Genomic DNA, 15,089 nt, shown 5'->3' on the forward strand with positions numbered 1-15,089 from the left:
TATATGCAAGCCCCTTTTTTCAAGTTAGATATTTTCTGCAGGTGGTCTTCCTTCATTTTCTATTGGCCTTATTGGTTTGTTTAAAAAAAATTCTTGTCAAGTGAGAGATATCTGAGGGTGTTGTGAAAATGAAAGATAAGTGAGGCTCCAGTGTCTAATGACAATTAACTGCAAATCATTTGTTCTTATAAACAGGTGGCCTCAGAGTTCTTAATCTCAGCTTCAGATATTGAAGTATGTTGATGTTTCCTTGAGTTTGACTTCTTACAACAGTTGATATGAATAGCAGGTGTTCAAATATTGTGACAGTTTGCTGATGACAATTGATATGAATTGCAGGTGTTCAGATATTGTGACTGTGTGCTGATGACAGTTGATGTGAATTGCAGGTGTTCCCAGGTGCCTGTACTGGAGGTTGAAAAGTTCCTGGAGGATGTGAAGTGAGTGCCTGTGAAGAATGGAATTAGAGTCATCATTAGGAGAATCTGTTTTCATGCATATAGAAGTGGTTGGTTGCACAAGACTTCAGAGAGAATGATACTTGGTGAGTTTGCATGGTTTATTGCCAGTGGAAACTGCTGAATGTATTCCACCCTTCCTTCCAGTGTATCTTAAATTGTAAAAGTTTATCTTATTATGTCAACACCAGATGAAGCTGCTTTTGATTTGTTTTAAAGCGCTTGCATACATACATGTTGGCAGGCATCCACCAACACACACACACACACACCTGTGCACGTACTAGCACATGCTTATGACACTCACATCATAGGTACACTTTCACTCTCATGCACACAGTTTTCAAATATATTGCTTTTTTTTTTCATCTTGAAAATCAAAACACATGTCCAAACTCATTCAGCGTTAAACTTTCACTCTACCCAGCAACAGGGAACAGGATCTCATTGTCATGCATGCACTGTCTTCAAATACATTGCATCTTTTCATCTTCAGAACCCAAAGCATGGTTCCAAACTTGTTCAGTACTAAAACTTGTCCCCCCCCCCCCCCCCCCCCCCCCACCCCCCCCAACCCAGGAATGGGATCTACCCACTGACGGCCTTTGCCATGATCACGCCCCCCTCCCGGCCCCGCGCCATCACCCCAGAACTGGCGGAGTCGGTCAAGTCAGAGACCCCGGAGCCCTACGACGTGGAGACGCGGCGCGTGACGACTGTGTCCTGCCAAATCCAGGCAGCAGCGGAGGGCAGCAAGTACCCCAAGCTGGTGCTGCAGTGCCGCATGGATGACAAGATGAACCGCCAGCTGCTGACTGACATGACAGATGATCTCACCCCCTCCTCCCTGGCTGATGAACTGGTGCAGTTTGGATTCATTAATGAGGTGAGGGGGTGGGTTGTCATGGGGCAGTCAGAATGGGAGAAAATGGGAATCTGATTACACATACCATATGGTGACCCACTGGTGCAGACTCCAGCAGGGGTCTGATTCCCTGTTCTGTGCGAACTACTACCCCACATATGTGGAGAAGTCAAAAGTAGGTGCAGCTGGTGACCTCGCTTTGGAAAGTTCGGTGTCAGTGTTTCAGTTTCAAGGGGAGGTCAAACGGTGTGGACTGACCTATATGTGTCATACCACATCTGCTCAAAAGAAAGAAAGAAAAAATGGGGAAGCAGATGCCTGGCCTGCAGAGAAACTTGTCAGTATCATGGATGTTCTCACCTCACGGTGAATTGAGTCTTGTTGTTTATTGTAGATTCTATTTGTTTTGGTCTCAGTGTTGAGTTTGAGACCCGTTCTCTCTGCTTCTTGTGAAAGACGGGTTTGAATCTTTCTGTGGCATCTATGTGAGACTGTTGCAAAATTAAGATCTTTGGGTTGTTTGGTGAAGGTCCTTGTTCCCATGCTCATGTTCGTATGTTGGTCGGCCTTCCTAGTGACCCAGTCAATGACCTGCAGGGAAGTCGCTAGTTGCAAGAAGTATTCATGTCAGAAGTGTATGTTCATGTGTGTTAAATTCACATGATCATTGACAACAACAACAAAAAAAAGGAGAAAAAACAGTTTTTTCTATTTACATGCTCAGCCCACTCTTTTCATGTGTGTACATTTCTCTGTGTTTCCTATGGAAAAAAAAAGAAGAAAAAATTTAGCTACTTGGACATACAATTGCAGAAATGGAAGATGGCTGCCAGAAAAGAGGATGCTGCACATTTTAACGGAAGGGAGGTAATACCAAGGGAGTCTATTAGCTGCAGCTCCTTTTGATTTCTCTGCTTGGTCGGATGGAGTAATGTTTTGCACAGGACAGGAGGCAGACCCCTGGCAGAGTCTGCACCAGTGAGTGATGGTAAGTAGGTTAGATTGAACATAACTTTGGAGGCAAAAAAATGTTCTTTGAATGTTCATTAACTGAATTTTTTTTGTGTTAAAACAGCTGGACCGTGACAATGTGGCGGCAGTGCTAACAGAGGCCATGCAGTCTCCACCCAAGACTGCCAGCAACGGTGTGGGTCCTGGTCCTTTCCCCCTCCCCGTGCCCATCCCTTCCTCCTGAGCATTCGTCCACCCCACTTCAGCTTTCATCCTGTATGGCCAGTGTTGATGTACTTTCATGGGATTTCAGTGTTGATGTACTTTCATGGGACTTTGGTGGTGTGTGGGCTCATTTGCTGACTCCACTTTCATCAGTATTACAACATGCCGTTTTGGGCTGTCCTTTTTTTTTTTAATGATGGTTTCATTTTGACATGCTGTTAAATATGTTCTTGCAATTTTTCATTGGTATGGAAATATTTGTAAGGCTTGTGTATGAGGAAATGTTCAAGGAGCAGAACAATGAACTATTTTTGTTCTGTCTTTTTTTTGTCAGTTGAAATTTATTGCTGTCTTAGTGTCTTACAGCTTTAGTCTGTCAATAAATGTTTGTTTTGTTGTTGTTTTTTTTGTTTTGGTTTGGTCTTTTTAATGTTGCCATTGGTAAGACAGTTCTCTTGTTTCAATTTCTGCTGTATCCTGTCTAATGTGTTTTTTCCTTGACTTCTTGTTGTTCTTTTTTTTTCTTTCCCATCATCTACACCTTTATTTTCTTTTTTTTTAATGGCATTACTCCCAAACTGCTCATTCCAAATCCCCCATGCACAGCCACACTGGCATTCATCTGTCTCAGTCTCTGCGCTGGCAGTCCAAAGGGAACTATTGATGTTGAGGTACACCCTGTATTGCTGCTGAGTCACTTCAGCGGTGTTCAGTAGTGCCTGTTGTGATTTAACATACGTAGGACACCTTCTATGCCCGCTACTGATAACAGTAGCTTAGTCATGGAGCCAGATTGAGTGAGCATCTCCACTAGAGTTGAGACAACCACCACGTTCCTCCATTGACCGTCCCCCATGAATATGCTGAGACAAAAGACTTCGACAGTTTGACAGGCTTCACTCCAAGCAGGGAAGTGGAGGGGGTCAACTTGACAGCAGACCATGAAAGGCCACAGAAATTGGGAAATCTTTTTACTGTTGATAAAGAAGGATGGTGATGATGCCGATGTTGCGATGGAGGTCCATTTAGGTTTTAGACTGTGTGACAAGGCTGTACCCTGTGCTTCCTTTCATACTGGGCCAGAGAGATAGACACTTGCAGTGATGGTCAGGAAATTTGAGCAACACACCCAAAGAAGCATCTGTTAGTGGACGATACTCAACTGTGTGGTCCGTCTCCCCATTTAATTAAGCCCATAGACCACTCAGGTATGACCTGGCTGCAGGCTTCTCTCTCTCTCTCTCTCTCTCTCTCTCTCTCTCTCTCTCTCTATTTTCTCTCTCTGTCTCTGGATCTTTGCAGATCAATATTTTCTTCTTTTGCATTGATTCTTCTTTCATTGATTCTTCTTTTGATTGTTTCAATTTGATGAAATAAGAGCTGCACTGTCCAAGTAGGTCTCAAGATTAATGTTCTCACTTTCTCTCTCCCTCTCTCTCTCCCTCTCTCTCTCTCTCTTCTCTCTCTGTGACTTTGTCTGTCTGTCTGTCTGTCTGTCTCTCTCTCTCTCTCTCTCTCTCTCTCTCTCTCTCTCTCTCTCTTTCTGACTGTCTGATTTGTCTGTTTCCCACTCGCACAGGGTAAATGTAATGATGAATGATCATATAAAAGAACACAGTATATAGAAATGTGGTATATCAAATAATATATCCAATTATTTCCATGGCTCATTTCATTAGCTATTTTATTGAAGTTAGGGCAGTATGAATATTGAGACCAATGCTTGTTTCTCTTTTTTTTTCTTTTTCTTTTTTTTTTTTGTTTGGAATACATTCTGCAGTGAAAATGAAAACATAGAGACCAGAGATAAGCACTGGTGCAGTGTTTGATATGCTTATTTCCCAGTCAGTTTTTATTCTTCACTGATATTTGGCCTTATGTTTCTGTTGTTCAGTTGATAATTTTGTATGTTTGTTTTTCTATTCTGATTACTTTGCACTTTGTATTGAATTTCATTGATCATTTAATGTTGAAGTGTATTGAAATGTATCATTTCAAATGTTTTATTTCTCCACTCAGCGTTTTATCACTTTGTGTTGAATTGTATAGAAGATTTGTCATATGCTGAAATGTATGATTTCTATTACTTATTTTTCCAATCTGTTTTTTATTTGTGTGTTCCAGTCATCTTTGCAAACCCAGTTATGCTCATTTCTTTTGTGATTGTCTATTATGTTGGCATCCTTGTTCTCCAGTTACATCAGTTCATGTTTGTCTTGATGAGCCATTTTCAGTTTCATTTTGATGGCCTGTTCACTTGTGTGTGTGTTAATGGGTTTTTTTCTTTCAACCTGAACCTGCTTTCTGTGGGCATTAAAATGCACTGTGGTTGATTCTGCAATGACCTTGATGTGTAGTCTGTTACTAGAGCAATATTCATTCACTCTTGTCACATTAGTCTGGTTGTCAGCATTGTCATAACCTTCAGTGATAGTTGTCAGGATTTTGCTGTTAAGTAAATGCCTTGTGGTATTGTCAAGACATCGCTGCTTATAAATTGTCAAGTATGTGTTGATTTTTTGACCATGTGAAAACATATGAGTGAGGCTGATTTTGTGCAAATGATACATGTTGTCAGTGGTTTTGTAAAAATCACTGACTGTGTGTGTGTGTGTGTGTGTGTGTGTGTGTGTGTGTGTTTGATATGACTGTGACAAAAGAGTATCATTTTGTTCCCCCCACCTGCAAGTAATTGCTGTAGAGAAGAATGTATGTTACTCTATGAAATATTGAACTGATGGACAATAGAAAAGTCAGTATTTGATAGGTATCTAGTTACAGTTATCTGCAGTCATTGTTCATCTTGCTTTGTTTGGTGGTGGTGGTGGTTGGTGCTTTTTTGGTGGTAGGGCTGTGGGGGGATGGGTAGGGGGAGGAGTTTGTTTTTTTTATAAATCGGTCACAGTATAGTATGTTAGATAAACGTAATTTTAGGTGTAATGTTTGGTGTATAGATATGATGTAAATGTTGTATAATCCAAGTAAATGTATCCAAACTTATTCAGTGGAATCCATGGGAACACTGTGGATTTAGATAAAATATTACTTATAGGTCCATATAATAAAGAGGCCTGTCACCTGTAAAGATTGCTAATGTCACATTGATTGTGCTGCAATATACCTCAATATTCTGGATATTGTGTCTTGTCTTCATCAGATTCGTAAAAGCGGTAAGAAAAAGAACAATATTTTGTAGTTTGGAACTGGATATATAAAATTTTGCTAATTATTTTATAGTGTGTTTTACACCATTTGTAACATCACCACAAGGTGATCAAAGTTAAATCACCCAGATTATAACTTTTTTTTCTTCAAATGACCAAGCTGATTCAGAATGATCATTCTGTAGATGAAATTAAAATACAGTTTGTTTGCACAAGGTTACATGCACCTAGGCAAATACATTGACACAAGTAACATCACAACACATCTTCACATATGTGAAAGGTTAGTGAAGTGCGTGGATGTGCACACATTCTCATTAACGATTAAATATGCATGCACATACTGATACAGCACACATAAAGGGAAAAAAGGTTCACTGGAAAATTATCAAGAGCTCCGCATTGAAAGCATAGAGCAGTGTGGTAGACATCTTTTATATCCAAGTGTGTACACTCACACGTCTGCAGAAACAATGTGATTCTGAAAACTGCAGTCTTTTGGGAGATGTCTTACGTCAGAAATTAATTTTAATGGAGAAGTCTCACATCAGGGATTAATTATAATGGATCAGAAATGCTGGGTTGCTTTTTATTCAAATTATTCATTGTATTCAATAGTCAAAGCTGAACACAAACATTTTTAATGTGTTTTGTTGGAGTTCCTAGGAGACAAGCATAATTATGAGGAGATGGTGTGCATGTACAGTAGTGTAAATATGAAGTGAAATATGCTGATGTGGCCACTGTCACCCACTGTGTACAATATCCAATGGATATTTCACTGTCTTCATCAAATGTCACACATATGTATGATATCCAATGGATATTTCACTGTCTTCATCATGTGGCCACTGTCACCTACTGTGTACAATATCCAGTGAATATTTCACTGTCTTCATCAAGTGTTACCCATTGTGTATGATATCTAATGGATATTTCACTGTCTTCATCAAGTGTCACCCATTGTGTACGATATCCAATGGATATTTCACTGTCTTCATTAGTGGTTGCTGTCAATTGCTGTGTGGATATTTGACTGTCTTCATCAAGTGCCTTCACCACTAGCCCCATAGTACAGGTGCCTGTACTTTTGTCCCCTACCCTTCCCATCCATCTGACAGTACTGATAATGGTGTGTATGAAGCCATTTGCTAAAAAAAAAAAAAAAAATTTTTAAGAGGAGGAGGTGGGGGGGGCACGGGGGAGGGGAGCAAGGGGGGGGGTACATATATATATATGATTCACTGTGTCATAGAAAATAAATATGGAGTAGCAAATCATTGTTAGTCTTGTGCCAAACACAGCCACATGTGTTGGAAAAAAAAACACAAAAAAACATGCAATTATGTTGTGGGAGTTTTTTTGTGGGTTTTTTTTCCATATTGCCTGAGGGGTTATGTTGACCCAGAGGAGTGGTAGTAAAAGTTTCTTTATATATTTCAGTATTTCTTTGGGGTGTGGGGGATATGTAAGTGCTAGTTAATTATATTGTTCATTAGATAGGGAATTTAGTTTTGATTCTCATATTTAATGAATTCTTGTAAGACCTTTCAATTTGGTTTTGCTTTCCCTACACATTTATAAAGCAAGTGTACATAATCAGTGAACAGATTTATCCTGTTGGTTGAGTATGTAAACAGGGTCTTCAAGCAATAATAAGCTGAAGAAGGGTTTTTATTTACTCATTCCCACCTTCCACATAGATTGATTTCATTACAACAAGGGTTGATTGAATATAACTTGATATTCAGATGTGTGCTTAGGCTTTTGATTTGATAATTTATGGTCACCGAATTCTCTTTTTCAAGCCAGAATTTTATTCTTGTTGAGAGGCGTTATCTTTTTCTTTTATTGGTGTTATCTGTAAACGTATGTGTTTGGTTTCAAATCTATAATTCAGCATGATACAGTATCATAATGATTGTTTTCATCCATACTACTCATTTCTAATATGGTGAGCAGTGAGAAAAACCATATAGCATGTACTCAACGGAGCCTTGTGCACATAAGAAGGTGTGACTGCGATATTCATTTGAAATACCCTTGTTCTTACTGTTGGATCCATAGAAATCACATCAAAATGACTGCTCGCTCTTGCACTCAGTCTGTTAAAAAGTGTTAGAAGGATTGGGATTAATGACTGATTGGCATTGGCCTTTAGTGTCAATGAAAGGTGTTGATCATCTTCAGTTTTAAGGCAAGTCATTGGTAAACTATGTTGATCATCTTCAGTTTCAAGGCAAGTCATTGGTAAACAATGTCCAGTCAGAGAGAAGGCAGGAGTCTACCTGAGCTAAGTCTGATTTGTAATCTGAGTTGTCTTACACCTTGTCATGCTCTTGCTTGCATACCTTGCACACAGAGGAAAAAAGTTTTGTTTGTTTTTGTTGTTGTTGTTTTTTTGCACCTATATGGGAGCACTGGATGATTACTGGACAGATGCATAGTGCATGACCACCATCCTTTGTGTTTCTTATCAGTGCTGTCACACTAGTTTCACTCTCATCCTCCTTCCTCACTGCCTGTTTCATGTTAGTGAATGATCTAAGATTGTGACCATGTGAGTAAAATGAAAGCAAGGGTTTTATGCTCATTAAGTCGCACCTTTTTTTGCACCCCTTATTGAAGTATTGCTTTGTGGTTGTTTTACGGGGGTGTTAGGCGTAGTTCAGTGTTGTTTCTTTGTTGTTGTTGTTGTTAAGGTTTTTAGTTTTAGAGTGCTTTTGTCATGGAAAAAGAAGAGGAGCATTTGTGTCTGTGGCCATTTCAGAAATAATTTCAAAATCAGGAAAGTTCTTTGAATAAGTTACTTATCAGCTCACTTTCCCTTCCCTCCCTTCCCCCTCCTCAAAAAAAAAGAAAAAGAAAAAAAAAAGAATATTCCCACAGGATGATGCCAACCACCCACTGGCATCACTTTCAGCTATTTTGTGAAAATCTAATTCCCATGTTTATTATTTTATGTAATAGTTGTGCATTGTGACCTCAACGTATGTGAGAGGTCAGGGGGTTTTTTTTAGTTTAGTTTTGTTTAGTTTTTTCTCTTTGTAACTGCTAATTAAAAAAACAAAGAAAAACTACAGTGGACTTAAAATATTCCATAAATGCAAATGCAAGGTTTCCATGAGCAAATACCTTGCCCTTTCTTGCTGCACATCCAGTGATTTTTTAAAGAACAGCAAGTCTTCTACATTCACAGGAAGCGGCTCCCATGTTCATTTGTATGAACAAGTGGGCTTTTACATGTATGACTGATTTTACCCCGTCATTTAGGCAACCATACACAGCTTTCAGGGGTGTGTGGATGGCAGAACTGATGCAGATAAACTAAAAGTGTAATATCTTTTTAAAGTAAAGGTGCTTCAGAAGTGCATTAACAATATTGCCCGGACTGTCCAAAAGTCCTGTGTATTCTGATGTTACAGATTTGTGTTGTCTTTTTCATTTTCAATGGTCATTAAATTGAGATACTTTTTCGTTTTTTTTTCAGTTACTTTAAATGCATTTTACTCCATTCATGTTATGGTTGGAGTCAGGTGTTTCTTGGTCACTGATTATTCCATTTCTCTTTTCTTTTTTCAAATTTTTTTTATTGGATATGATTAAGGGCTGTTTTTGTTGTTTTTTTCTGTGTTTTTTTATTGTTGTTTTTTTTTCTTAATTATATATATAATATTGTAAAAGAAACAAATTGATTAATTAAACTGTTTTAATTCTTACTTACTTTCTTCCCACTGTCTATAATAGTTCTAGCTTCTGTGTCTGTCATTCTATCATTGACTCTTCACATGTCCTTTTATTTTTTTTTTTTTTCCTTTATTTTTTTTCTGTCTGTTTTTTCTTATGTTATTCTTTGAAATGATTTGAATTCAGATGTCAAAGAATTTGTCTGTTTCCTGGTTGTTGTAGCAGTGCACAGCTTTTCTTCCACCAGGAAACAGCTGACCCTTATCCCATTGCTTTTCAAAACAGATGATCTGTTCTTTAAAAAAATTCAGAGCATACATTGAAGGTTTCCTTTGTGATTCAGTGGCTGGTTAAGGTGCTATCACTTTGATTACATATTAGATTTTTTTCATTTAGTAGTTTATCAGGATATTTCAGACTAGATTTTTTTTATTCTAAAGTTACTTATCTGGTTATTTTGAGCTGTTTAAGTCCATAGTAAGATATATAGTTGATTAAAGGGGACACTAAGTGGTTTGGCTTTTTGCTAACATACATACTTTTTATGTAGTTATGGCTCATTCAGTACTTTTTAAAGTAAACTGATGTGTATCTTGAGAAAAAAAACTTTGTTTCAATCAATAAATGGGATGCTTCAAGCAGTCGTGAAGGGCACAATTTTCCAGAATGTTGTGACGTTGTTTATTTGAAGAATTACTTTCGCGTTTGGCTGACTTGCAAAGCAGATTAAAACGAATTAGATAAAAGAAACTGTGCAAGGATTTTCCAAAAGAAAAGAAAAAAAATGCCACACAAGCACTATGTTGGAATGGATTTAGATTGAGTTCCATATAAGTTTGAACCCGAGTTACAAAGAAGAGTTAAAACAAGCTGCTGACACTCAACACAGATTAGAGTTTTGAGTACTGATGCGGAAACTGCGTGTTAGCCAACTCCGTCATGCCCAAAGAAAGCACATTGCAGAGACAACTTTGACTGTCAACTTTCTAAAATGAATGTGATGGGCTTGCAGTTTGAATCACACAGTTGTTCTAAACCAAACAACCATGGAAGTTGACTTTGAACACAGTCGCTGTGACATCACAATCGACCTCTTTCTGTTTCCTTTCTAGAGAGCCAAACCCAATATGGTGGCACCCTATTTTGCACCAAGTTGATAGATGAATAAATATGATTACTTTAATGCTCAGATGTTCACAGTTTATTGCATGGTTCTGTTATTATTTACCCATTTGCTAAGTTTTTAGAGCATGATGCTATTTCACTTGTGTCCCATTTAAGATTCTCAGCTAGTGTGGATTGTGCTTAAATTAGAATATGTAGTACTGCTAACAGAATGAATGTTTCATATCATCAGTGAGCGAGTCTCGCATTTCAACTGTTCAGGATTTTACTGAGCATTGACCTGTCTGATTATGACATGCAGTTACTTAAAATTTTGGCTGATCATTGTGTTTTTGACTTAAGTTGTGTGAAAATATCACTACTGAGAAAAGATACTGTAATTTGTATATTAGTATCTTCAGTATCAATATCCATCCAAATAATTTTCCTTTGCTAATGTCTTCATCACTTCTTTTTTTTTTCAACTTATTCTGGAGGCACTTGATATGCTGAATATTTGTATGCTTTGACAATCAAGTTGACAATTACATAGTAGGTATGATTAGAACTGTCATGTCCCTTGTTTCAACCCACTCTTTGTGAAAGGACTGTAGTGAATTGTTACAGTCTTTGTTGTTGTTTCGTTGAAATACTTTTTTTTTCTTTTTTTTTTACCATGTCTGTACAAGTCTGCATTGTCCTCACAGTTCTGTTTTTTAGGAAATGGTTGTACTGTGCCAGGTTTTGCTTGTGGTGTGTTACATGTTGTAACCATTGTAAAAATTAACTCTGCACATTCACATGGAATAACAGGCCTGTAGGTCATTTTTTAATCACAGGACTTGGAGTAGGGCTATTCCAGTCTTCATATCTGTGTTAGGCTACAGGAGTGTTTTGTCAGTCACTGCCTGTGTAGCAGGCACTCTCCAATGTTCATATCCTCTCAGGTTATGCTTGAATATAAAATGACAAGTTATTTCACAACTCCTGCCCAATATTTACAGGCTGTTTTCAGCCTTGATGATTATTGCCCTGTGTGGGTCAGCTGGGCTTTAAGCAACATAGGACAAAAGATATCTTCCCCCTCCCCATTTTCATACTCCTTTGTACCCCTTCTTTAACTCTTTACTCATCTCTGTTCTCACTCTGTCTCTCTTTGTCTCTATCATTCAGGCTCTTTGTACATTACTTGAAATTTAACAGTGCTTGGAGAGGAAGGGTGAGAAGAGAAACAGGGATCTGTGTAATACTGAATTCTACAGAACAGCATAGAGTCTTCAGCAGTCCAGTGGAAACAATAGCTTTTTCATCTGTCTTTCTGACTGACCCATTGTATCACTTCTGACTGCTTGCCTTAGTTCCCACCCCGTATCTATGGGAAGTCTTACATTCACTGTTTAGAAAAATCCATTTGTAATGATCATACATCCCCAATGCTTGCTCACCTGTGGACATTTCCATACTCTTGCTCACTGCCAATTTAATTAAGATGTATGTAGCACCACCCTCCCTGTGTTAAGTTCCAGCACATGTCAATGCAATATTGTTTTGTTGAATTCAATACAGTTTGTGTTTGTGCACAGTAATATTAGTAGAAGTACAATTTGTGTTGTGGTAAACAAGCAAGTGCTGAAAAATAATGAATATCTTATCAAATTGTAACATTATAGGCAAAGCGTTGTCACGGACTATTACCATGACTGCGGGAAAGATGCTGATTTGGATTTAAAGTAAAAATGTGATGGTTAATACTCAAGTGTGCAAATGAGCACACACACACACACGTGTGCATACAAACACACACACACACACACACTATTTTCTGTTATTGTTACAGACAATACGAAGTTTTTCCCCCAACCTTTAGAGATGAAAAGTGGTGAACAGTACTGTTGTAATATGTGTCATGCGACTATTGTTAGCTGTGCAGGCATTGCCTGAAGATGATCTGCTTACAGACAGGGAGGTGCTAATGAGTGGGCAGGAGGAGAGTGGCTGCTTGCTTTGTCCACAGCAATTCTGACTTTGCCCACACAAGCCTGTGTGCACTTTTGTCTCTGTACAGTAGTTGACCTGGTGGTTGAGGGTCTGCAAATGGTTTGTGTTGCGTATGACGTCACCTTGTGGAAAACAAGATTGCACCAGTTACTGGTGCACAATTATTAATTCATGGAACTTAATCTTCATGGCAAAATATGTGATTTTGTCTATGATAATGAAAAATGGAACATGCTTTTTGTGTCATTCAGATGGATGTCACTTATTGGTTCAAATAAACCGTACAGAACAAAACGTATCTTGTTTTGTGATTGTCTCTTCTCTAGCCTTGCTGAAATATGGTTCTGTTTGTAATGGTATTATGATGAATGCTTTTGTTTCTCTTTGTTTCTTTTTTCTTTTTTGTATCTGGGAAGTTCATTTTGACTTATGGGTTAATTCATTCACATTTCAGAGTTCAGTTGTGTAAAAGCATTATTGCAATATGCATGCACATATGTTACAGTCTCCCACAAAATGATAGATAACTTGCGCTGCATTCAATTACACTAAAATTACGCTAAAGGCAAAAACAGTGCTGAGGGTCGATCTGGGGTAAATCAAGTTTTTTGCACCAGTGCATAGTTCAGCCTCTAAATTACAACACATTTCGCTGTTTTTACCAAATTCAACTATAGATTTGAAAATTTAGTTAATTTCTGCATATACATGCCGATATTGCGGAGCAATTATCCTGAACAGCATATTTTACATTAATATCTGTTCGATATCTTAACAGAATACATTAACATCAAAGAAAAAGAAATACACCAGCCGCCGTGGCGAAGTGGTTAGCGTCGCGGACTGATGGCTGGGAGGACGCGGGTTCGAATCCCAGCGGAGGTGGGTTTTTCGGCCCGTGGCCGGCTCCTACCCAGAGTTGAGTGTGCTGTGGGCTTAAATGGGGAGACTGGGACCACACAGTCGAGTGTCATCCACTTCAAGGATGCATCTTTGGGTGTGTTGCTCTAATTACTTGACCAACACTGCAAGTGTCTGTATTTCTCGGGCCTGGTTAATGCCGGGATATCATTATGACAGGAAGCGTAGAGTACAGCCTTGTCACGCAGTCCCAAACCAAAATGGACCTCCATAGCAACATCGTCATCATCATCGTCATCCTCCTCCTCCTTCATCGTCATCAATATAAACAAAATAGTCTCAAAGTCTGTGGCCTTTCATGCCCTGCTCTCATGGTGACCTCAGTTTCGATACCCCTCCACTTCTGTGCTTAGGGTGAGTCCTGTCAATGTCGTCAGTATCGGCGGATTCGTCGGGGGCTGTTGTTTGTGGGACGTGGTGGCGGTCTCCACTCTGGGAGGGACGCTCACTCAGTCTGGCTCCGCGACTAAGCCATTATTGTCGTTAGTAGGGGGCTTAGTAGGTGGTGTCCTAAGTACGTAAAAATCAGAACAGGCACCACTGAACACCACCGAAGTGACTCAGCAGCAGTGCAAGGTCTCCTCTGGTGTGTGGCCTCCAGGCGACCTAACATTGATGGTTCCGTGTGGACTGCCGACGCTGGAACTGCGACGGACGAACCCGGGTGTGGCCGTGTATCGGGGAATCTAAATGAGCGGCGTGGGAGTAATGCCACTGAAACGGTGCAGATGATGGGGCAGCAAAAAAAAAAAAAAGAAAAGAAAAAGAAATACTAAGAATAAACATGCAGGTAAATACATAAAAACATAATAAAGTGGACATGGAAGATACTTCGTTGGCTGTCCCCAGTACTTAATACATAAACTCCAGAAAGTTTAAAACACAGCAGCAAGGTTAATTTTTAGAACCAAAAAGACTGACAGTATCACTCATCTGCATTCTCTTCACTGGTTACCAATTTCTGCCTGCATTCAGTATAAGGTCGCAACTCTTACCTTCAACTCCATTCCGTGTGCTGCCCCTCAGTATTTGAGAGAAGTCATTCAAACCTACAAACAACCCTGACAACTCATATCATCTTCCGATTCATGGCAGTTACTTGCTCCCCGTGTTAAAACCCAATCCTTCGGTGATTCTTCATTTTCTCATTTAGCTCCATCTGTATCTGAAACTGGTCTGAAAACACATGTTTTTGAAAACGCCTTTCCATCCCTTTGCAGTGACATTCAGTTATAACCCATACAGACTCCTCACATGCTGCTGATGCATGAGTGCATGTGTGCGTGTTGTGTGTGTGTGACTAAGAAATTTCTGTTTTGTGCGTCAATTCTGTTTTTCTTTGAATTTTTTTGTTTTTGTTTTTTGTTGTTTTTTTGTAAGTTATTGCACGCGCACATGTGTTTGTGTTTTATGTTTATTGTAAAGCACTTTGTTGCAGTTCGAGCTCCCTTTCAGAGAGGAAAGCGCTCAACAAGTATCCATTATTGTTTTATTATTATGAAATAAAGAATGAACAAAAATGGGCCACAGTCAGTGAACCCCGTGTACCCACACGCTGGCATGTCTAAAGTACAAAAAATATAAAATGAATTAAAATAAATTCATGAGTTTATTTCAGTTCTTAGCATAATCAAGTCTACCATTCTAATTTTGATGTGAAAGAAATGAAAACAAAAGAAGCTTTGTTTGTTGAGAGATCAAGAGGAAAAAACCCTT

The 15,089-nt window shown here is 38.9% G+C and overlaps 1 protein-coding gene across 4 annotated transcripts in view; it reads left to right on the forward strand.

The window, feature by feature from the left end:
* The window catches only part of LOC143295331 (nuclear receptor-binding protein-like), a 32,037-nt gene extending 25,209 nt beyond the window's left edge, over nucleotides 1–6,828 (forward strand). For all 4 annotated transcript variants that reach the window (XM_076606967.1, XM_076606968.1, XM_076606969.1 and 1 more), the window contains 3 exons: nucleotides 390–440; nucleotides 1,038–1,344; nucleotides 2,399–6,828. In XM_076606967.1, coding sequence (XP_076463082.1) covers nucleotides 390–440; nucleotides 1,038–1,344; nucleotides 2,399–2,518 — 478 coding nt within the window. In that variant the 3' untranslated portion in view covers nucleotides 2,519–6,828. The remainder of the gene's footprint in view (nucleotides 1–389; nucleotides 441–1,037; nucleotides 1,345–2,398) is intronic.
* Nucleotides 6,829–15,089: the final 8,261 nt, after the last annotated feature.

Source organism: Babylonia areolata, chromosome 20 (genome assembly GCF_041734735.1).
Source record: "Babylonia areolata isolate BAREFJ2019XMU chromosome 20, ASM4173473v1, whole genome shotgun sequence".
NCBI classification, from domain to species: domain Eukaryota; kingdom Metazoa; phylum Mollusca; class Gastropoda; order Neogastropoda; family Buccinidae; genus Babylonia; species Babylonia areolata.